Source organism: Monodon monoceros, unplaced genomic scaffold, assembly GCF_005190385.1.
Source record: "Monodon monoceros isolate NGI ecotype Baffin Bay Population unplaced genomic scaffold, NGI_Narwhal_1 Super_Scaffold_20, whole genome shotgun sequence".
In the NCBI taxonomy this organism is placed as follows: domain Eukaryota; kingdom Metazoa; phylum Chordata; class Mammalia; order Artiodactyla; family Monodontidae; genus Monodon; species Monodon monoceros.
The window spans coordinates 5,473,894-5,498,588 of NW_021703777.1; the positions used below are offsets into that span (position 1 = coordinate 5,473,894).

The window sequence follows — 24,695 nt, forward strand, 5'->3', positions numbered from 1 at the left end:
TGGACATTCGGATTGCTTCTAGTTTGGATAATTAAGGGCAATGATGCTACAGACAGTTTTTACATCAAATGTATTCTGTTCCACATGGGCAAGAGATTTTACAAGTTCTATCCTAGGGTTAAAATTGTAGGATGATCAGATATGCATTTTTTCAACTTTGCTAGCTAACCCCAAATTGTTTTCCAAAGTGGTTGTACCCACTTACACTCCCGCCAGCAGTGTAAGCAACTCATACCATTCCCATTTTGGCCAACTTTATGGGTGTGCGATGGTATTTTATTGTAGTTTTAATTCACCTTTTCCTGACTACTAATGATGTTAAACACTTTTTATATGTTTAGCAACAAACTGAATTCCCTTTTTGTGAATTTCAAATATTTTGTCAATTTTTCTAGAGTTTTTCCTTTTTCTTAACAGTATTTTAAATGAAATATGGATATCAGCACATTGTTGTCCCCCCAGCTTTATTGGGGTATAATTGAAAAATAAAATTGTAAGATATTTAAAGTATACAGGATGATGATTTGATACATGTATACATTGTGAAAGGATTCCCCATAGAATTAATTCACACATCCATCACCTCACATGTTTGCCTTTCTTCTTTTTTTCTTGTCAGAACATTGAAGTTCTCCTTTCTTAGTAAATTTCAGTTATTCGCCACAGTGTTATCAACTATAGTCGTTAGATCCTCAGACTTAATTCGCCTTAGAACTGGAAGTTTGTGCCCCGTTACTGACCTCTTCCTGAATTTCCTCATGTGAGAACTACACTGAAAGACCCCACTCCCTGCTCTGTAGAAACACTTCTGTCAACAACAACAATGATGATCCTGAATTGGGTACTCGTTTTATATACCCAAATATATACTCATTTAGTTAAAAATGTGGACGTCTCCATTGGTGTACTGTCTATGTGTTTTACTGATTTATTTCTGTACCAATATTGTCTTAACTGTTACATTTTGTGCTTAAGATGTTTTAAGTCATTATAATATAAAAACATATCTAGGGTATTACAGGCTAGTAAAAACCTGGATATCTTTCAGTCAAGTTTCATAATGATTAATGATCAAATTGATGATCAGAATTCCATGTAAGATGTTTAAATGTAGTTAAATTAAGAAGTCATTTTTAAAAGATGATTAATGATTCTTGATGATCTAAGTCTAGTTTGAGAAGATAATTTATAATAAAGAAGCAAATGGGAAAGCAGTGGGTCATAACCAGTGGAGCACATTAGAATAAATTGCAGCTTTCAAAATTCACATATGATTGCTTAGTCCCAAGGAAGTCTGGGATATAAGCCAGACACATGAATTTTAATTAAAAAATATGTGATTCCAATCATCTATCATGTTGATAATTACTCCAGAGTCAAAAAGTTGATTTCAAGTGCCAGGTCCACCATTTACTAGCTTTGTGACCTTAAATATGTTAACTTAAATTTCCAGTTTTTTCACCTATAAAATGAGGGACAGGTGTCCCCCTAAAACCTAAAAAGGCTTTTAAAGACTGGTAGGCATAAATACAACTTATTTCTCTTCCTCTTTTAATCTCGGTTTCCTGATCTGTAAAGTGGAGCTAATAATTATCTAGTGTGAAGAGTTGAAAATATCTAAATAAAGCAAACTATGTAGAAATGGTGTATGAACTGCAAAACATTATTTAAATATGAAGTATTTACACCTAAAAAGTTAACAGGTCAAGGAAGGGCTAGGGGACAAGGGGTAGTGGATTTACTTAATACAAGGTATGAATGCAAATTTTAAGGGATTTAGTGTCAGGCTTTAAGCAACACTGAAAATGGCCTTTCGTGCGTCTTCTGAGCATCAGCTTCTTTTGTGTGCGGCCGTTTGTCGGTTAATATAACAGCAGTGACAGCAGTGGGCAATGCTCCTTCTTTAGCCCTAATATCAAGACAGCCATACTACTGGGTCTCCCTGGTGCAACTCACCTACAGGCTATGCCCCTTGACCTCCACTTAGTTTACTTGGCTATTATAAAGAGACTTGGACAGCAAATTGGAATGAAATACCTTTGTCACATAAGTCAAGATAATTAGAAATAATAATAGCTGCATAGCCATAGAGAACCCCAAGATTACCCTAACTAGGAAAATTGCTTCTGTTCCCAAAACTGATTGTTTGAATAAAAAAGAATTTCCACTTAAAGCAAGGAACTTCCCTGGCCGTCCAGTCCAGTGGTTAAGACTCTTCCCTTCCACTGCAGAGGGTATGGGTTCGAAGGTTAAAAAAAAAAGAAAGAAGCAAATGAACGTGCCCTGAGTGTCACATGTACCTACCCCCTTTGAATTTCCAACTTATACCACAGACGCCCAGATAATATCACATCTTCCTCAATCAACCTAAATGTATTTAATCACCTCCTGATCCCATCAATGACTGGACTTGGAACCAACATATTCAAGAGAAGCAGGATTCTTGGATGTGTTAATTATTTTTCCAGTACTATGAACATCAGCTGACGCTTCATTTACATTTGTCTTTTGATTAATGTTAGCTCCTTTCTCTACTAAAATAATTCTTGTTCTTATTAAATGTTTAAAGATAACTTTTGTTTTGAATGCATAAATTTGTATAACATAGGAAAAGCAAAAGAATTCTGATAATTTTGTTGTATGCTCTATTACCTGGCCAAGTGAAGATCCTCCGTAATTCTTGTCACACAGTAGACAGACTCGTGCTGCTAATACTCTTACTCACGTCCAAGGCTTGATTCAGGTGCCTTCAAGAAACTTCCTTCAGTTTTGAGTTAAGTACCTCCCAGAAAACTGTGACTATACATCTGGGGTTATGCTCACCATCTGCTACATGTTAAAAAGATGCATTTCTGTGTAGGTTTCCCATGGAACTTAATGCCTGTCAAGAGGGAGGACTGTCTTGTTTTACTGCCAGCATCTTCCACAGAACTTGGCTGGTACCATTTGGGCTACTCATTAAGTGTTAGTTGAATGGAACTGAATGGCTACTACCTTTTGCTGACATCCATTCTTCTACTTCTCAGATAAACTGATAGTGAGATGAGCATATTCTGCTAAACAAAGGTTGAATAAAAATTCTTCACTTTATAGTCTGCTGTTTCTTCCTCACCCAGTCTCCAGCCAAGACTACTGTGTCGAAATGTTCAGACAAAGCTAGCTGGAAAGGGAATATGATGTCCAAACTACAGGAAGCATGAAAAATAAACAAAAGAAGTGTTAGATGACTTAGAAACCGGGAGCAATTGAAATATTTCCAAAGTGCCAACTCTGTGATTCCCTCAAAAGGAAAATGTGTGAATAAAGCTCTTAACTGAACCCTAGTATACAGCTTCTAGCATTTTAGCTTACTTTATTTTCCTCCTATTTTTCTTATTTGGGTGACTTTTTTCTAATACACTCTAGTAATACTGAGGTTTTTAGAATCTTAATCATGGCTATTTAATTATAAATTCTAACTTTATTTGAAATGTGATTTTTAAAGTTTTAACACATTATTTAATTATATTCAGGTGCAATTTCCCCTAATGAAACACTTAAATGGGAAGATGATATTTCCTTGAAAGAATTTGCACTTTTTTTTCAAAATTGTCTTGTGTTCTTTTTTTTAAAATTTATTTTATTGAAGTTTAGTTGATTTACAATGTTGTGTTAGTTTCTGGTGCATATAGCAAAGTGAATCAGTTGTACATATATATATATATTCCTCTTCATATTCTTTTCCATTCTGGTTTATTACGGGGTATTGAATATATTTTCCTGTGCTGTACAGTAGGACCGTATTGTTTATCCATTCCATATATAATAGTTCACATCTGCTAATCCCACACTCCCAGTCCATCCCTCCCCCACCTCCCACCCCACTTGGCAACCACAAGTCTTTTCTCTATGTCTGTGAGTCTGTTTCTGTTTTGTAGATAAGTTCATTTGTGTCATATTTTAGATTCCACATATAAGTGATATCATATGGTATTTGTCTTTCTCTTTCTGAATTGTCTTTTGTTCTTATTTAGCATTAAATATAGGCTAACCATAATATCTTGAGATTGAAAAAAATAAGACTTATTGCATGCAGGTGCTTAAGCTCAAAGTCAAGTATACAACTTTAAAGACTACCATTTGGCTTTGAGTGGGAAGTATAGTAATTCAGTGTTTAGGTAGGCATGCTGTGGAGTCGCCCAGATGTAGGATTAAATTTGCCTTTTGCAAATTGCTGTGACTTTGGGGGAATGTTCTATAGTCTCTGTGAGCTGCAGCTTTCTCATCTGTAAAATAATAACATTAGCCAACTTATACCTTATTGTGAGGCACTAAATGCTCAATCGGTAACTGTTGGTGTAGCCTCTATGAAACAATTAGTCAATTGATAACCCCTTTACTCCATTCAGAATGAGATGGTTTTATTACATTTGTTATTTGTTGTCATTTTGCATCAGTACTTTCTAACCGAATGTTTTCAAATTCCAAGCCTTTGATTGGAAGACAGATCACAGTCTTCCTTTTAATACTCACTGCAGGTGTCCTCGATTTCCCTGAGCCATACCACAAGCCCTGGCCTCTATGACCCTATGCTTAGTATAACCCACATCAATTCTGAATTCCATTTTGTGTATAGTCTGTTAGTTTGGTCCATTTGCTTTCCTCTCCACAACCTCATTCATACCCAAATATATTTCTAAATATTTTGTTCTGTTCCAAGTTGCAAAATATCCTTTATATGACCTTTAAAAATATTGTCTATTTTGAAAACTAGGTGCATTTTCCTCATCAGCTCCCCCACACCCTCCTGCAGTCTACCTCAGCCTTATGTTGGCATCTTCCCCGGTCTGCTCATGTACGGCACAGCCGTCTCTCTTACTTTGCTAAACCATGTCTCTATTTTACATGATACCTCCTCTTAAAGGATTTGTTATCAGTAGAATATTGTATAGCAAACAGTCCCTAACTAGGTCTCCCCTTTCTATTAACTCATTCCTAGATTTAATTAAATGGGATCACATAATTTTGGCACTTATATCTATCTTAGATATTATTTAGTCTAATCTCCTCATTTTGCAAATGAGAGCACTGAGGCCCAGAGAGATCGGTGCACAGAAAGTATTGCCTGTCTTTTCTTTCAATTAAATTAAATTTCATTTAAAATTACCCCTTGAAAGCAAAGATTACATTTTATGCATATCCCATGTGTCTATAGAATCTAAGTTGCTTTGGTGCTAATAAAACAATTCAACACTATAAAAGATTTTGATGTAATTTTCATGCCTAATTACCAAAACAGTGTGCCTATAACAGGTGATGCTTGTTTCAATGGATAATGGTAACAGCAGAAGCTTACCTGGAACTGTTCCTGAGCCATATTTCTATGGTTGTCCCCTGCCCTCTGTTAGGCCTTTGGATAAACTCTATGCCCATAAACGGCAGTGTGTTATGTGATAGAACAGAGTTCATGTGCTTTGAAGCTGGGCATATCTGAATCAGAATTTACCACTTGCTACCTCATGGCCTTGATTAAGTCATAGAACCTCTATGAGCCTTAATGGGAACAATAATACAAACCTGAAGTGGGAATTAGAGATGAATTATAATAAGCACCCAACAGATAAGTGTTCCATACCTGGAAGCTATTATTATTAAAGTTTATTTGACATTACCTAGGGGGAATGCATGCAAAGGATAGATACAGCAGTCTTCAAAACAGTCTTCCAAAAGGAAGGAAGAGAGAAAACAAAACTGATGGAACTAGAGAAAATGTCTGATATGGATGCTCACTCATTTCATTAATTTTTTTAAAAGCCGTAAAATATTAAGGCTCAAGATGAATACATATATACATACATAAAGGAGTGGGGACCACAACAACCTGTAAAATATAGTTTAGAAATAAAAACAGAAACAAGAAAAATAAGTCAGTCACACCTTTTTTTTTTTCCCTTGTTATTTGGGAAAAGCACAATATTTTGCTTGATTCCTTTTACTACTCACTTTTCAACCAGTCATATGGATTATATGGACCATAGGCAAAATAAGTAAACTGTATTACGTTTTTTTTTTTTTTTTTTTTTTTGCGGTACGCGGGCCTCTCACTGTTGTGGCCTCTCCCGTTGTGGAGCACAGGCTCCGGATGCGCAGGCTCAGCGGCCATGGCTCACGGGCCCAGCCCCTCCACGGCATGTGGGATCCTCCCGGACCGGGGCACGAACCCGTGTCCCCTGCATCGGCAGGCGGACTCTCAACCACTGTGCCACTAGGGAAGCCCAAAGTATGTGATAATTTTGATTGGAAATAATAGCAATGAAAATAAACCCATTGTAGAATTATATGTTTAAAAATATATATGTATTCACATCCATACAATGTGTTGCATGTACACACACACAAATACATTAATAAAGGAATCATTAAATGAAAGAAATTTGAGAAATCTTACTCATTTGCCCTAGAAAGCTATGCTCTCCTTCTCATAGGCTCCAACTCTTAAGTCTGACATGTTGTTTGATGGCCCACAGGGATAAGTAGACAAAGAAAATAGGGAGACGATGAAAGAATTCATGCTCACTGAGAAACTACATTCCAGAAGAATCCCTGATTGCTGAGAAAGCAATCCCAGCTGTGAGGAAAGACCTAGTAGTGCCCAGGAACTCTCTGAACAAGGCTAGAGTTATCCCTGGAACTTCAGCTTAACTTGGCCTCTTTCCACCACTTTCACTGTTGTGGAGGAATACTTGGTCAAAATACACATTTCCTTGGCTGTCAAATTTTGAAGATATAGTATGATGTGCATGTGTATATCCCTGGAAATTTGTGGATGAGAATATCCAGTTAACAGTAAAGAAATAAAGGTGGTATGAATAATCAAATACTATTTCAAGTGGAATTAACTGAAAAGGGAATTCTTGTAACCATCATGGCCATTTTCCCTCCACTCTTCCACTTCAGTCTTTTCTGCAGCTGAAATCAGAATGAAGGTGAATGGTATTACGTCCTAATAATGTCCCTTGTAAGGAAAGAAAGAGAAATGATCTCCTAAAACTCTATCATAAGTTCAGCACACTGATGGGCTTGGTGTCACTGGCCAGACCTTGGTTTTGTTCCTGCTGCACCTGCTACGCAGGGAGGGGCTCAAATTTTTCAACTTGAGCTTTGGTTGTCTCTTCTGTAATGTGGTCACATCAGTCATGCATCCTCCCAGGTACTTAAGCCCTTGACATAGTACTTGCACAGGTAAGTGTTTTAAAATGCTGGCTATTATCTTCTTCTAAATTTGTATAAGCTACATTATAATTATGCTCTTGTACTAAGCCAACAATTGAGTTTTATTCTAAAGAAAACCCAATGGTTTGTTTGTATTTATTTATTTTTTAAGTAAATTTATTTATTTTTGGCTGTGTTGTGTCTTCATTGCTGCGCGCGGGCTTTCTCTAGTTGCGGTGAGCGGGGACTACTCTTCCTTGTGGTGCGTGGGCTTCTCATTGCGGTGGCTTCTCTTGTTGTGGAACACGGGCTCTAGGCACGCGGGCTCAGTAGTTGTGGCTCGCGGGCTCTAGAGCGCAGGCTCAGTAGTTGTGCAGGGGCTTAGCTGCTCTGCGCCGTGTGGGATCTTCCCTGACCAGGGATCGAACCCGTGTTCCCTGCATTGGCAGGTGGATTCTTAACCACTGTGCCACCAGGGAAGTCCTGGTTTGTTTGTATTTAACATGCATGTTTATTTCTTCTTGAATCACAGTGGATCTGTGGTCGACCCTAGACTTTACCACTAGTTCATCGACGTCTTTGGATAAAAGAGAAGAATTTGGTATTCAGGTCATTATTTCTGAAAAGCTAAGGAATCAGCAGCCTACATGGCTAAATGAAGATTTTAGAAATGGTATCTCAGCAAATGTGCTATCAAGAATGCACCTGCATTTTCAGGCTGTTCTCAAGCAGCAGTTTGTTTCCATAGCACCTAAGTAGAGAAAGACAAAATCTCCCATTCATCCCCCAAAGCAGAAAACACCAGGTAGTTCCAAATTCCAGGTTTTGGTAAGGAAAGATGATGATATTTTCCAATACACATTAAAGGTTGGTTTTAGAATTTTTTTTTCCTTTGTTAACTAAAAGTCATTCTTAGGCTATAATTTGAACTCATATTAACATTCAATGCAAAAGACTAATACTTGTCTTACAAGACAAATCGTGCAAGTTTCTAAAATCTAAAATGTCATTTTGCTTAGTTTAGAAAGTGACATAATAAAAGAGAAAACACCTCCTTGCTAAAGATGAACCTAGGAGGAGGAGTCCAAGAAAATTTCAGAATGTAAAGTCAGTACGATCAATAATGAGAGGGAAGGATTTGTGTCATTATTTATTCATTCAATTGTTTAAAAAAATTTTTTTTAAAAAAAAACCTTCTAGGTACTTGGCACTTTGCTAAATGCACTGAGACACAGAATCATGTAAAACAGTCTCTGCCTTCATGAAGCTTCAGGAAGCCAAGGAGAGAGGCTGGACCATCAAGGGTTATACCACAGGGTAGAAAATGCTTCATCATCAAGCAGACAGAGGATGCTGCAGAACTTCATGGGAGGGAAGACAAGGGGCTAAAAAAGGAAAAAAAAAAAAAAAGAAGCTAAAGAGAGTCACAAAAGAGACTATTCAGAAAAAGCAGAAACAATTTTAATAAAGAAAATGTCTGCCCTTCTAAAATCAAACACATTTAATACTATGTCTGTATAATACATCAAAGATATGTCTTGCTCTTTAAAATATCTTCCCTCCCAATGATTCTGAGGCTCAATCATGATTACAGTGTACATGAAATGAAGTATATTAACATGACACAACCCCCCAGTACATAGTGCATGATTGGTAAGATTCCACAGGCACACAGTTCACACAGGTTAAGATGAGCTACATGAGGTGTCCTCAGTTTTCCTATATTTACCCCTGCTACCCAGGGTGGACATTCTTTCAGCACTGTACCTTGGTGTCCTTTGAAAGATGGACATTGAAAGTTAAAAATGAGTTAGTATATAGGCACTGGTGTATAGAAAATACACTTTGTGGTTATATATATTGTAAGCTGGAGATAAATGCCTTTGAATTACGTGTGTATTTATGCTAGGAAGCCTGACAAACACTGAACAGTCTGTGAACAATGGAAAGCCTCTTGACCATCAATTCAAATAAATATAATCCAACCATATGCAGCAATACTAATTTACTTGTTAAACGAACTGCTCTGAAATCATTTGGTTGTCAGGTACCAAAATAGTTTTAAAGTTAGGGAACTGCTGTCCCACTTAATCCTTGTGGGTGGCCCAATTCCCCAAGATATTCACAGCTAAGAAGTATTTTTAAATGTATTTTTTATCTTACGTGATAATCAATTAGGAGCAAATGAAATCCTGTCTTAAACTTTCAAAAAAATGCAAATCACTTTTGAATGACTTCAGACTAGGCATAGAGGACACAGACTCTCTTTTAGCTCACACCCTGAATGCTGCTTTTGCATGCCATCACCTCTGTAACAGGCTGAAGCTTGACGCCTAGCCTTACACAGGAATGCCCAATCTACTGACGATCTCATCGAACAAGGATGCCCCAATCAAGCGAGAGCATCAGGTGTAGTGCTTCTGAAGTCAATGAACAGTAATACTTTAAAGAAATTTCCTTCTAATAAATACAATACAAAAGCCTTTCTATTCTATGCATAAGTTTACAAAAAAGCACTTCAAAGATGTCTGGTCAAAACCATCGCCAGAAGATTCCAAAGCCCACACATTTTGTTCCAAATATAATTATGACAGCTACTACAAAAGCAGTAAAAAGCAAGACAAAAATCTTGATCTTTCTTCAATGATTTCAACCCTATTCCTTGGGAGAACAGGGAATTAAAGTCTTTGCGGGTTGTGCTTGGTTTTAAGCAGATGTCACCTGGGACCAAATGCTATGGCAGGTTCAGATTTTTTCATTATCATCACTGTGGATCTTTTTAAGCATGACTGGGCTTGGTTGCTTCAGAGACGTCTTAGAAACATCCGTGTGAATGGTGGACATGGCGATGGTCTCGTAGTCGTCATCCTGAGACCGAAAATCACAAAAGTTAAAGAAGAACTGCAGGTCTCTCTGGAAGTTTTTGTTCAGGAAGCCATAAAATATGGGGTTGACACAGGTGGAGATCATGGCTGTGAGGTGGCAGAGCAGGAATAACAGATTATGGTTGCACGTAGCAATGATCTGATGATTCCAGTCGAACACGGTGTTGAAGATGGTGAGCGGCAGCCAGCAGACCGCAAACGCCACCACGATGGACAGCAGCATGATGTTGATTCTTTTGGTTTCGCTGGACCTGTACTTACTGTCTCTCATCTTGTCCATCATGTTGTTTCTTCTTTTTAAGCGTATATATATCTACAGGAGGGAAAAAATAAAGAGTTCAAATAGAATCACTCATTGAATGAGGACTCTTGGAGAAAGAAGGTAAAAATGGAAATGGTGGCGGGGGGTGGGGGGGTGGGAGTTTTCTTACCTTGAAGTAGCAAATAAATATAAAACAGAGTGGGCCAAAATACTGCAGCACCAAGAGAAGAGTGGTGTAAGACAACCGGTGAGAGTCTGATGGAAATTTATCAAAGCAGACGTACTTGTCCTTGAACGCATCAAGGGTCACATTCTGGAACGGTTCATCCGTCAATACTTGGTAGATCAGGAAGGGCAGAGAAGAAGCCACAGCAAGGACCCAGATGACAGCAATGCCTACGTAAGCATGTCTATTACTTGGTCTCCAGCCCCGTGGATTGATGATCAGCTGATGCCGTTCCACGGCAATGAGGACCAGAGAGAAGATAGACACAGTGATGGAAACACACTGCACAAAAGGGTTCAACTTGCACATTGCCTCACCAAAAACCCAGTGGTCCATCAACGTGTAGACAAACGTGAAGGGGAGACACATGATAGCAACAAGCAAGTCTGAGAAGGAAAGGTTCACAATCAGGATGTTGGTGACATTTCTCAACTCCTTCTGTTTCAAGATGATGATGATCAAGGCCAGGTTTCCAGAGACCCCAAGAATGATCACAGCTCCATAGGCAAGAGCTAACGTGAATATCATGGCCAAGGGCAGATGACAATCATCATTTTCGAAAGCCAAAAACTGGGAATTCTTCTCTGAAAAATTATAATAGATTGAATGATTTTCTACCTGGGAAAATAACGTTGAATTCATTTTGACTGGTTTGGCTATTACAGATGACTTTAGACAAATGGACAATATGTTTCCTCAAAGCAGGTCAAAGACTCAACTTATTTTTATTCTCCATATTGGAATCCATTTCTCAAAATTATTCTGAATTCTTCATTCCCTTGAACTGAACAACCTGTAAAGAGAAAATGACCAATTGCATTACTAATTCTATTGACGGCAGTCAAAATGAATTCTGATTCACAGTACTGTTTAAAGGGAAGACACTGAAATAAACAAAATGTATTCTATATATACATCTTCTTTTAAATAGTAGAAACAGTGCAAACAATTTGAAAAAACAACTTTAGTAATACTTTTAACTTGATGTTGCTTTCACATTGAGTTTCAGCAAAATGCAGTGGTCTGTACATTAGTAAGGTGTGTACAAATCTCATGCCCAAAGTCTTACATAAACGACCATCAGCACATTCCTAAACACTGTAGGAATATGAAGGTATAAAAAAAAAAGGACAGATTAAAACATATGAAAAAGATATGACACCAACAAAGGAAAACAAACAAAAAATTTACCTAATTCTTCCTCTTACTATAAAAAAGGAAGAATTTATCAAGTTGTAGTAATAGCCCCACCAACACTGAACTGCTCTTTAAGGAGATGATCGATACAGTGAAACATCAAGAAACTTTGTCCTGTGAAGGACTGCTGACGGAAGAGAAGATGTTTAATCCAGAAAAGACTCACTAGGAAGGGTACAAACATCTTCTCACATTGGAATGGGTAGCATGTGGTCCCTGGCTTGTGGCTCAGAATCTTATGTCCTCTCAAGTTAGAAGTAGGACCAAGGGAAGTGGATTACATTAAAAATATTTCACGTCATTATGAGGAACAAAAGTTTAATCAAATGGAATGAACTGTCTGTAAACCAGCAAGTTCTCCACAAGCAACAGTTTGTAAGTACTACTCGAAAGGCTCGGGGAAGTTCTCACATTGTGTAGGAGATTCAACTGGGTAACTCTGAAGCTCTTTCTGCCTTTAAGATTCTATAATATTATTAACATGTCAGAAGCTTTCAAAGGATTTCTAAGGTTTTCTTCATGGAAATATCCTCCCTCCCCACTAGACTGTATACAGATACAATGCAGGGATCTAAATTTTAGTCGTACTTTTGATCTTTCACAGCATTTTGTGATAGGAATACTCTTTTCTTACCAACAAAACAAATCACAGACAACAGTCCTGTAGAGCTTAAAAGCTCCTTAAAAAAAAAAATCTCTGATTTCCTTTACATTATTAAGTAAATATATGAGATGGGGTTTCTTATGTTAATTAACAGGCCATTGTGCTTGCGTTAAGAAACAGAATTGCACTTCTTTCTTCTGTGAGAACAATAAAGAAAATCATGCAGAATTACTTCCATTGAAAAGGAGACAAGAACTTTAATGAACAAAATATGCTCTTGCCTTTTAAGTGATGCCACTATTGAACCTTTCCTTTTTGCTTTTGCTTTCTAGAATATGGGTACTTTTGCTTTCTAGAATATGGGGTGTTTTTATTATAAAACTACAACTTATAAAACTGAAGAATAAAAAGAAAGGTTGCTACCACTTAGTGAGAATGAAAGCATCTGGACTAGGAAAGGTATCAAGTGTGAACGTTATAGAAACGTTCTCCCCTCTTCTTGTCAACAGCCTGGAAAGACTCCTGAACCTCCCTGGTAACACACTTTTCTCTCAAGAATACCAAAGAGAGAGAATATCTGTGTCTCTCAGTGTCTGAGAACAAACCTGCAGCAAGCAAGCGCTAATCTAAAAATTCTTTGGAAATTTCGCACTAAAGAATTCAAGAAAATTTCGCATCATACGTCCTAGTCAGGTTGCTGGCAAGATAGTGAACGTCACTGCACAGGTATCTGAGTTTTTCTTCATTAGTAGAACTAGCATGACAGGAAAATGCATCCTCTAACGCCCTACCCACGGCTCCCCCTCTGCACACAGTGCCAGGTGAGACACACAAGGTAGGGACCACTGAGCCTCCTGGACCTGACACTTGAGGACCGCTACTCTGCCTTACACTCCCGGTCTAACAACCCCACGGGGCATGTTCTGTACCAGGCGGGCAGGTCCCTTCACAGTCACCAAGTGCCCTGGCCTGTTTTAGCTTCTGCATCTTCGCCTCTGCAACGCCTCATCACGCATCCAAATTCTACCCATCTTTCAAAGCACCATTTAGTCCCTTAGATCCTTCATTGGCTCTTCACAACTGTAATATTGTCTCTTGAAGGTAGGTACTACGTATATTTCATACTACTTTGCGAATATTAGATTTAGAATAAAAGTGTGTTGATGACACAGTAGGTGCACAGATGGAATAACAGGTTCTTGTGTGATTGCTATTAACATCAATAGCTGAATTCTATTGTCGACTGATAAAAACCCACAATCTAAAAGCTGAGAGTTATTTTTATTCGGCGGACTCGCTGAGGACTCAAGCCCGGGAGGCAGCCTCTCAGATGCTCTGAGGGACGGCTCAGAAGAGGTCAGGGCGCAGCCAGGATATACAGGAGTTTTTGCAAGAAAAGGCAGGTAGCTGGAACTTCAAAAGATTGCTGTTAACTAAAGCAAACCAGACATCTCAAGTTAATGAATTTAGCACTTTTCTATGTATGGGAAGATACAAGAGTCTGGGCTCCACTGAAATATTATCTGGAGCCAGTATCCTGTTCTCTCCTATCCAGAATCCCCTCAGGTGCACCGTCCAGGGTGACTGCAGGGGCTGATGGCTTGATGCCCACAACATCCTTTGTTTACTGATACGGCAGGCGGCAGGGGACATTCTTGTCCACACTATCATAGTCCTTTGACATGCCAAATGGATGTTAATTATAAGAGCCATTTTACTAGGTCAGGGACATGGTGTGTGGGGAGGGGAATGTTCCACTTTGTGCAAAAAAAAAAAAAAAGGAATTGTTTCTGAAAGAGAATTCATTCATCCAATAAATGTTTATTGAACACTATTTTGTGTCAGGCAGGGTTTTAGTGGAGACAACAGTGAGGTTCCCATTGAGTTTCTAGTCTTGTGTGCAGAAGCAGACAAGAAAAAAGAAATCAGTAAAAGAGACAGGACACAAGACGGTAGTAAGTGCCATGGAGAAAAATAAAGCAAGGAAGGGGACCTGGGATTGTTGGGGAGGGGGAGGGCGGGAAGGCCTCTGACTGCCGGAGAAGATGGCGTGTGAGTTAAGACCCGACAGTGAGGAAGGAAGCCAGGCAGATGCCTCAGGGATGCGTCCCCTGTGGAAATAGCAAACATGAAATCTTTACGACTGGAGTGTGCTTCGTGTGCTGAACAGAGGAGAAGCGAAATAAATGAGGGAGAGACTATAGGGAAGTAGCGGGGAGGGTAAGCAGGGGAGAAACAGACGCTGCAGGGCCTTACTCCGTGGGACAGTCTTCGACTTTTTCTCTGAGAAAGACAAGGACTCCCTGGAGAGTCTTTGGTAAAGGCATGAAGTTCTATGACTTGTTTTAAAATTATTGCTCTAGCTGTTGTTTGCAAGGACTTAAGACAGGAGAGAGAAGTAGGGAGATTCATTTAGAGGCTAGTGGAATAATCCAGGTGAGAGATAATGGAGGCACAGACCAAGGTGTTTGCAGTGAAAAGGAAGAAAGAAAGTTTATATCTACCAACTGACTTTGACAAAATTCACTGCATATGGGACTTAACGCAAACACTTATTAAATTATTACAATGTATGGGCTGCAAAGTTTTCTTGCAGATGAATTTAGGTTAAATATACTGAAACTCTACTCTGACCCCTTTGAAATTATATTTGCTAGACATATCCTGTGAGAAATAGCAGTTTTCTTACTAAGTAGAAGTTAACTTAGCTATACAGAAAATGCAAACTTCACAGTTTTTTAATGTATTTGAAATCAGACTCCTTTGCTAAGTGCATGTCATTCCAGTTGGGTAAAACAGTTCTGCATTGGATAAAATGTGTATTTCCAGCCTACCTTAGTATAATCTCAAGGATGAATAATTGTCAGAAAATAATATTGAGAAAGAATTTACATACATCATCTTTGACAAGGAAAATGATTTGATATTTACTATTCCAATATATATTTCTAAAGTAAGGTATGCCACTACAGGCACTGCAAAAATGAAAGGTTGTTGCATCTCACTATAGCTGCCATGTGCTTTTAGAGACAAAACAGAGACACTACATACATCCAGTTGGCAAATTAGCCCCCTGCCAAAGGGAAATTTGCCTCTCCGTTCCAATTTGAATGCTGGCCTTTACTGCCTGCTGTTCTTAGAGCTGTTACTGCCTGAGAATACAGCTCTCTGGTCATAACGTGCTGCAGATAAATTTTGTCATATACTCAGAACCGGCTGCTTAACTCCCTTGTTTTTGGAAAAGAAATCAGCCTTGCTACATGCATCCTCCCAAAGTTACTGCTAGTTTATTCACATGAGTTACATAATTCTCTGTTCCTTTCCCTTCCAGGAGGGCTTGCTCAACTGACAGCTGCCTTAAAACAATAAGGAAAGACTAATAAAGCAGTAGTCACCGACCGAAAAGCGCTCAGCCTTTGGTCATGGGTGAGGAACCCGGCCGACAGCTTTCTGCTCTCACCGGGGAAGCAGCCTGCAGTCCAGGGACTGACAGCCGCTGTTGCTGGGACTCCCCTTCAGGCAGAGCCAGGCAAGCTCCGTGCTCCCCGGCCCCCGCCTGTGTGCCACCCGACAAGTTATGCTTTCCCATAGGGTCCTGGTGGGCACGGCAAATCTGAGAACTCTTTAAAAAAAAAAAAAGGAATGTCAAGACACACTTGCTCACTCTCCCCTCCCCTCCCCTAGGTTTTTCCTGAGTTACCAAACTCAGGAAATGGGATGTGTTAAATCAAAATTCCTGTCGGCACGCTTATGCGCCCACCTTTTTCATACCGTGTAACTAGATGACTTGCCCCAAACTGTCCTCATTCCTAATACTCCCTCCCTCCCCGCCCCCCCCATACACACACATTTGCCACCCATTTGTCAGATGTCTCTACCCATGATGATGAGACTGGCAGAGCAGAAAACATCTACAACAACCAGAACCAAACGAGCATTGCCCAAACTTAGTTGACTCTGGCCCAGCATCAGTCCTTAGAACATTCGCCTCTCTCCAATCTACCTGGAGACCACCGGGCCACTCTTAGGCCACTTCCCTCTCCAGTCCATCCGCAATCTCCTACCCAGCCGCGCTCCACCACCACCGGTGTAAAGGAGCTGAAGAGCTGGACGATGGAAACTCGTAAGTAGGGGACAGTATGATGTCTCCTGGGGACGCAGAGCCAGGCTGGAGAGGCCAGCACCGGGGGGCAGGGCTCGACGCAGCCCGCGCGCGGGGCGCCCACCGGGGCCCCGGGTCGCTCCCCGCGCACAAGTGCGGCGCGCAGGGCGAAGGCCGACCCGCGAGCCCTCCTCCCCCGGCCGTCCCAGCCGCGCGTTCCTCCGCAAAAGCTCAGCGCGGCCACGCCGCAGAGGCTCGGGAAAGATGCCAAAGGTAGCGAAGGAGGGAGGACGACGTCTCACCAGAGCCAGAGGAGGGGGACTCGGACCCCGTAGGGAACCCCCGTAGAGAGGCGTCGGCCCCGCACCGCAGGCGGTGCCGGGTGGCCGGTGGTTTGGAGCACCTCGCGACCCGCCCGCGCGGGGACCGAACCGAAGGCTGCCTGCGCCCCCGCCGCTCCCCAGAGCTCGTTTCGGGACTCGCGTGCCCTTTCTTCCTCTCTCATCCTTCACCCCATCGGTGACAGATTCCTCTAAAGTCAGTCCTTTCAAAGGTGTACTCTTGGAACTTACCCTCTCTGCCGGATCCGTCTTTTAGCCCGATGATTAAAGCGGGAAGGGCGGTCGTGGAAGAGAGCGCAGCGGGAAGGAAAGCTCGCGGGTGTTTCTCCGGCTCAAAGCCTAAAGGTTGGTGGGGAGGGGAAGAGCCGCCCTTGAAGCGGAGCTCCACCTCGTCTCGGCCACGTGACAACCCCCGGGCGGCGCCGCAGACCCCCGCACCCCTCCCCGGGAATTCGGGGGGCAGCGCGGGAGCCGCGCGCGCTGTCGGACCGCGCGCCCGGGGCGGTGGTGCGCGCTCTGCGCTCGGCGGGGCCAGGAGGGAGGCGCTGCGCCGGGCTGAGGTCGCGCCCGCGCGCCGTCGCTGGCTGTCGGTGCCACCTCGCGGCGGAGGCTGAGCCGGCGGTGCGGGCAGCGGCGCGAAACCCAGCTCCGGGGAAGGGGACGCGAAGCCCACCGCGACTGCGCCGCTCGTGCGTGCCTAGCCTCTCCTGTGACGTCCGGAGGTTTCTCACGCCGGAGCCAGAAGTTTTTCCTTTTTGGCAATGAACAAAGAGAAGACCTTAAAGAAGCAAAAGTAGCGAATCTCCGATAAGATGGAAGGGGCTTTTTTTTTTAAGTCCTTCTTTATCTCCGCTAGAAAAATGCGTTGAGGCAGATTTGTTCCCGGCACCGAGCTGCTCCTTTCAGGGAAGCACGAGGAGAGGAACATTTTCTTGCGGGTCAGGAAGAGTCAGTGCCGTTTCCTCGGTACTTAATCTACTACCGTACAGAACAATATGAAGCAATAAAAGAACAGAATGTACACAGAGCACGTTGACGGTGCAAAGCCATCCTGGTGCCTGATGGTTCAAGCTAATTGCTGATACACTGCCCTCAGGTGTTTTACATACTTCTACTCTACTTCGAAAAGCCAAAGTTGTGTAACACACACACACACACACACACACACAGAGTGATTACTGATGTAGATGAATACAGCTTCTTCCAAATCAAACTTTCAAGTAATAAAGAGTCTTCCTAATAAAGATACAGGACACTGCCTACGAGATGCATACAAGTTTCATTATATAACAACCATGATCGCAATCTGTCTTCAAACTAAAAGCAGAACAAAATTCTGAGACAAATGGAATTACTTGAACTTCGTTGAAAAATGTTTTATTTTTCTAGTTATTCGACTGAATAAATACTATTTAAAGCTCAGTAGAAACTCTAACTCATTCATTTATATAAATTATGATGTACACAATCTCTGTTGTCCCCCCCCACCGGGAAAGGTTTCTAAAATATTTGTAATTAGGTATATTTTTATAAAGTTGGAAAGGGATTATGACCAAGAATCGATATATCACAGTCAGGTAATAAATGCACTCTAACAAAATATATGAGCATATATTTTTTAAAAGCCCACTAGTGATTAAGGAATAGTAAAATGGCACGTATATTTTCTTTCTTTTTCTTTTTTTAACCAAGGATGAAAATATAAAACATAATTTAGGAATTTCAGTTATTTAAAGAGCAATAACTCATTTAGGTTTCTATTCACTCTCTGTTTATCCCTTAAGTCACATTCTGTTCATAGAAGCAAATTTACCCCAAGGTCTTCATCATCTAATTGGCTCTTTTTAGTCCGCTGCAAGAATTACAAATGAAATAATTTAATTCTCTGAAAAGAATACATTTTTAGGTAAATGTTTTTGCTATATCAGCAAATATTTTGGACTTAAGAATATAATTTGGACTCATTAAAAGACACTTTCCTTTCTGTGTTTTCCAAAAATACTAATAAAAGCATGTCTGCAAGAATACCTGAATTACTGTGGCCATTGTATTTTGTCATCTTATTAATTTTTATAAAGTACCCCCCAAGTCCAATTTACAAAGCTGTATTCTTTTTTTTTAAAATTAATTAATTTATTTTTGGCTGCGTTGGGTCTTCGTTGCTGTGCGTGGCCTTTCTCTAGTTGCGGCGAGCGGGGGCTACTTTTCCTTGTGGTGCGCGGGCTTCTCATTGTGGTGGCTTCTCTCGTTGAGGAGCACGGGCTCTAGGCGCACGGGCTTCAGTAGCTGTGGCACACGGGCTCAGTAGTTGTGGCTCCCGGACTCTAGAACGCAGGCTCAGTAGTTGTGGTGCACGAGCTTAGTGCTCCGCGGCATGTGGGATCTTCCCGGACCAGGGATCGAACCCCTGTCCCCTGCATTGGCAGATAGATTCTTAACCACTGTACCACCAGGGAAGTCCCTAAAGCTGTATTCCTGAGACATTAATAACAAATACCAGTCTTTGAAAGATCATTGCTCTCAAAGACTTTTTTTCTATGTCAAATTTTGTGATATAAAGGGAAGTTTTGATATGCTGAACAAAAACAGCGAATTTATACAATTCTCTAGGACTATCATTTATTAAGACTCTTTCCAATGTGTAAACTAGAAAACTTAAGCATAGTATAATAACCAAATACAACATAAGATCCTTGTATAATGTAATCTAATGGAAGATTTGAAATAAACAAAGTAACATGAGTTGCTCAGAAAATATGTGTTAAAGAATAATCTGAATTCCTCAGAAGATGTGTTTAAAAGAATATGTGTGTTAAAGATCTTTTTTTTTTCTACTCTTAAGTGAACAGTCAGTTGCATACTTTCCTATTTGGGATTCAAGCTAGATAAAACCTCACCTTTGCTGGAGAGAGAGAATTTTTTTGCATCTTGTGTATTTCCTTCTGAAATTTCACAGCAGCCAGAGAATTAAACTAAAGACTTATTCTCATGTTCTGATGGGCAATAGGTTTGTTCTGTCATTTAACAAAGGAATAGGATCTACTCCTTAAATCTCTGTAGATCTTAGTTTTATCATATAAAAAATGGAATAACTTTATGGTCTGGCCCTTTAAATTCCATGATTCAATAATTGGCTAGATAAAATTATTTATCACTATATTTACTGCTGGAATTTATCCGCTGTAATTAACTTACTGGTCTCCTGATGAATTTCTGCTGCAAGGGCTAAAGTTCCTGAAATGCTGTTAGGCCTTGATTCATGAAAATTATCATAAATTATCATTCAGAAAAACCCTGATGGTCACTAACACATGTGAAAACTAAAATGTAGCTGATATTGATTAGGAGGAAATTCCATCAAGGTAGAACTTACTACGAAGTATGTTATTCTAGGAATTAATGAAGTGCCAATTTTTCCCTCTTTCAGTGACTTACCCGTGGCATTTCTTTGAATCTATGATGCCATAGAATGTAAGCTGCAATGTTATTTTATGGACCACCAACAAAGAGAAAATCCTTCCAGTAAAGCAATGACATACAGTCAATTGTAAATGAATCTTAAAGTTAGAGAATTTAAATGTTTTTAAAAGCCCTCATCTTAGGACCAATAAAATACAGTAGGTAAAGAGCTTTGACTAAATTGGTTAGTACAATTAAAAAGTCAATACGATCACTTTATTCAACTGTCTTTTTGAGAGAATTAACTTAGCAGAAAAAAGTGACAATTAATTTAGTTAAAATGTTAGTATACAAGTATATAGACAATTCAATTATCTTCCTTGTGTAGAAGACACCAAATACTATTTATGGATTCGCTCTTGATTTAAAATGGGAATGCACTTCAAGAAAGTTCTCATTTGGTTACATAGGCTACAAATTTAGAGCTTTTGTTATACAACTCTGTCAGAATAGATTCCATACGACCAGGATCTTAAAATTACTTAGTAAATATTCAAACATTTTCCTGCAGATTTCATCCTGTTTGACACCCTTTAGACATTCAACAAATGTGTAATGTTATGTATTTATTGCATGGTATAATGGAAAGACCTTTGCTATTATTACTTTTGACTATAATTATTATCACTCCCTTCTTAGGTGTAGGCATAGCTAGCTGGTGAGAAGGGCAAGTATGAATGCAACCACTGACCTTCCTTCATCCATGACAAACATCCTGCCCACCTCCACCCACCTCCACCCCAGCCCTGAAATCTCAGGGTTGACATTAGACCCCCTCTCAACATCAGCAGATCAGACTTGGCCCCATGATGTAAAGCTATTTCCCATCCTGAGATGGGACAATATTTCCCAAAGACAGGAGAAAGATTCCTTATGTACACCTAAATAATATGACAGATGGGCACAGAGGTGGTGAGAAGTGTTGCCGGGTATCACTTTGCTTAGGTAACTATCCCTTATTCATCCCTTTATTTAAGGTCTAGCTGTTGCTTTTCTTTCCCCAGATACATATAAATCTAGAGAGAGGTTATATAGCCAAATATGGTCTGTGGTATAACCCGATCCTTCTCATCCTAAGAGACTGCTTAGCTGCCACTCTCTGCTAGTATAGTATGTTGGTGGAAATTACTCAAATGTGCAGGTTATTGCAACTACAAATTCAAAACCTCAGTTGAGCCTTCAATGTCACTCAGAAATTCTCAGGCTTGGATGACTCCCAATTCCTTTCCTCTTAGAAGATATTTCAAATAGCCACCCCTCTCCCCAGCCTCCCACCTCATACCCTCAGACTCAGTGGACTCCTCCTTCCTTCTGAAGGGAGTAAAAGCCATAGGGTATTTTTTTTTTTTTACTGAAGTATAGTTGATTTACAATATTATGTTAGTTTCAGGTATACAGCAAAGTGGTTCAGAGATATATATATACGTTTTCAGAATACTTTCCCTTACAGGTTATTACAAAATGTTGAGCATCATTCCCTGTGCTATATAGTAGGTCCTTGTTGATTATCTGTTTTATCTATTTTATATACAGTAGTATGCATGTGTTAACCCCAAACTCCTAATTTATCCCTTACCCCCTTTCCCCTTTGGGAAATTTGTTTTCTATGTCTGTGGGCCAATTTCTGTTGTGTAAACAAGTTCAGTTGTATCATTCTTTTTTTTAGATTCCACAGATAAGTGATATCATATGATATTTGTCTTTCTCTGTGTGGCTTACTTCACTTAGTGTGATAATCTCTAGGTCCATCTGCATTGCAAAAATAGAGCTACCATATGATCCTGCAATCCCACTCCTGGGCATATAACCAGAGAAAACCATAATTTCAAAAGATACATGCATCCCAATGTGATAGCAGCACTATTTACAATAACCAAGGCATGGAAGCAACCTAAATGTTCACAGACAGATATAAGGATAAAGAAGATGTGGTACATATATGCAGTGGAATACTACTCAGCCATAAAAAAGAATGAAAGAATGCCATTAGCCATAGGGTATTTATTCCCTTTCATGTCCCTCAGTTTGGCAATGGATCTTCCAGCCCAGCTGACCCAGTCTCCAGGCACTGAGTTGCACCAGCCCACTGAGTTTTCCCAGCTGATGCCTCAAATGTCATGTGACAGAGACAAGCCATCGTCGTCGTGCTCTCCTGAGGTGCTGACCCACTCAATCCATGAGCATAGAGTCCGTGAGTTTTTGGTTTTCCATTAAGTTCTGGGAAGTTTTTTACACAACGATAACATAACAAAAATACCTGTTTATTTGACAATTCCTTTTTCTTGGTTCAACACTGAAAACAAAAACAGCAAGACAAAATTGCTCACTCTTCCTCACTGTAACTCCCTCACCCTTGTCACAGCTTCTCTAGCTGCCTTCTCTGTCCTGGTCGCTCCTCCAAGAATAAGGCACATTCCCTGTCCTCTCATTGCTTCTCATATGGCCCACTGGAACCTGCTTCTGCTGGGGAAAGCAATGACTAAACCAGTGGATATAATTCAGACTTTAATTCTTCACGTTGCATTTGACTCTCTTGACCATCCTCTCCTGGAACCTTCTTTTCCTTTGACCTCACTAACTACATTTCAGATGGTTTTCTTTCCTTACTAGCTGTTTCTGTCTTCTTCCCAAGGATCTGCTGTCTCCATCTCCTCCCTAGGTGATTTGCTTCCTAGGATACTGTTATAATCAATCGGCCAGAGGTGGCCCCTGTGTATTAGCCTCAAATGGTCCCCATATTGTTTACTTCTTCACAGCTGGCAGGACACAAATGCCAGACTGCATCAACCTCAAATTCTCACAAATCTAATTGCTTTATATGCAGTCCAAATAAATATATTTTTAGTTATTTAGAGCCTACCTGCTTTATACACTCTGAGAAACTGCGCCAAACATCTGCTAACCATGGATAAGACAAATCCTGTAGCCATAAAAGACGCTGCCCTTCAGAGCTCTCTGATCCAAGTCTCCCCACCTTGCCACTGAGTGGTGTCCCCTAGACACTAAGACTCCCTCTGTTTTCTCCTCCCCGGGGATTCCCTTGTCCCATCCCCCTTCTGAATGGTAGCTCATACTACTGTCTCTGGAAGGTCTCTTTCTGGGAGAAACTTCCCTGTCATGCAAGCCTGTCCAGGACCACCCAAATAAAACTTGTGTGTCCTGCCTTTCATTATCCTGTCTCTTCCCTGATCAGCCCTGAAATTCCCAAGTTTACCAGAGACCTCATTCTTAATCTTCTCCCTTTTTTCACTTTCAAACATAATCATACCCTCTGCCATCACTGACACGCTTGTACATTTGTAACCTTAAATCTCCATGTAGAGTGCGGACCTCTCCTAGGTTTCCTTGGCAAATGTGCTTCACAGCTGGTGGACCCAATACAAACCAGTGTCGTCATCTCTACCCCTCAAGCCGGAACCTGAGAATCATCCCAGTATTTCCCTCTCTCACACTCTAAAATTCAACTGGTCTCAAATTCATTGGGTCAGTTGGGAATCGGTCACACATTCCCACTGAATTCACAGCATAATATCTCTCAAATGTGTTCTTTTATATCCATCAAGCTCTAGCTAATTCTCTACTCAATGGTCTCTCTGCCACCAACTGCTGTCACGGTCATCCAGTGATGTCACCGCCCAGCTTAAATCATCTAGATGCTCTCCAGATCCTTCAGGAAAAGTGCAAACAATGTCCTTGTGAACCAACCTTTTCAGTAGCATCCTCTACCCATTTCCACATGGACTTCAATCAAACTGAACTACCTGCAGGTCTCTGAATATCACTCTCTATCACCTTCATGTTTCCCCCCACTTCTTACTTGCCCATCCCCTCTGTCTGCTGGTTTAACTTTCACCAGTTCTTCAAACTTCAGTTCAAGTATCTTCTCAACTACAAAGCCCTCTCTAATGTCTATCTCTCCATCTCCCCAGATCACCCCACAGGCTGAGTTTGTATTTATATTCCTATTTTTATTCCTACTGGTCTCTGAGTTTATTTCTAACACAGAATACTATATTGCAGTCAGTTATGTACTTGCACAGCTACACTGGGATCTCTGGAAGGCAGTGATTATTTTTTTTCACCTCTTAAAGCTTAGAGCCTAGAATAATATCTGGCATATCATAAGATACTGAAAACAGTTTTGTTGAGGGATTGAAGAACAAGAAATAGGATAAGACTATATAAATTATAAACATCACAAATCAAGCCCATTTGTTCATCTCAAACATTAAAAAATATCTTTAGCACTTGTAGCTATGATGGATTATTGTTATACATATGCATAACACAGGTATATATTTATACATATTACTATTATACTTCTCTTGATTCTTATATTTTTGGATTTTCTTATGTGTTGAATTCTGCTTTCCCCATTCAGTGTAAGCTTGAGTAATGGACTTCACTGCCTATGAAAATGCATGTAAT

At 40.3% G+C, this 24,695-nt stretch overlaps 1 protein-coding gene across 1 annotated transcript; it reads right to left on the reverse strand.

Moving 5' to 3' along the window:
• Positions 1–8,342: 8,342 nt before the first annotated feature.
• NPY1R (neuropeptide Y receptor Y1) lies at positions 8,343–17,130 on the reverse strand. Its single transcript, XM_029234625.1, has 3 exons — positions 17,040–17,130; positions 10,508–11,357; positions 8,343–10,389 (listed from the first exon to the last, which is right to left on the reverse strand). Exons 2-3 carry the CDS (start codon positions 11,204–11,206, stop codon positions 9,937–9,939), a joined length of 1,152 nt encoding a protein of 383 aa, XP_029090458.1. The 5' UTR covers positions 11,207–11,357; positions 17,040–17,130; the 3' UTR covers positions 8,343–9,936.
• Positions 17,131–24,695: the final 7,565 nt, after the last annotated feature.

What these genes read in the sequence shown, in the direction of transcription:
- NPY1R (XM_029234625.1), bottom strand. Translation starts at nt 11,206, where the DNA reads ATGAATTCAACGTTATTTTCCCAGGTAGAAAATCATTCAATCTATTAT. An exon ending in TATTTATTTGCTACTTCAAG is followed by an intron (nt 10,390 to 10,507) that starts GTAAGAAAACTC and finishes TCCCTCCTGTAG; the next exon opens with ATATATATACGCTTAAAAAG.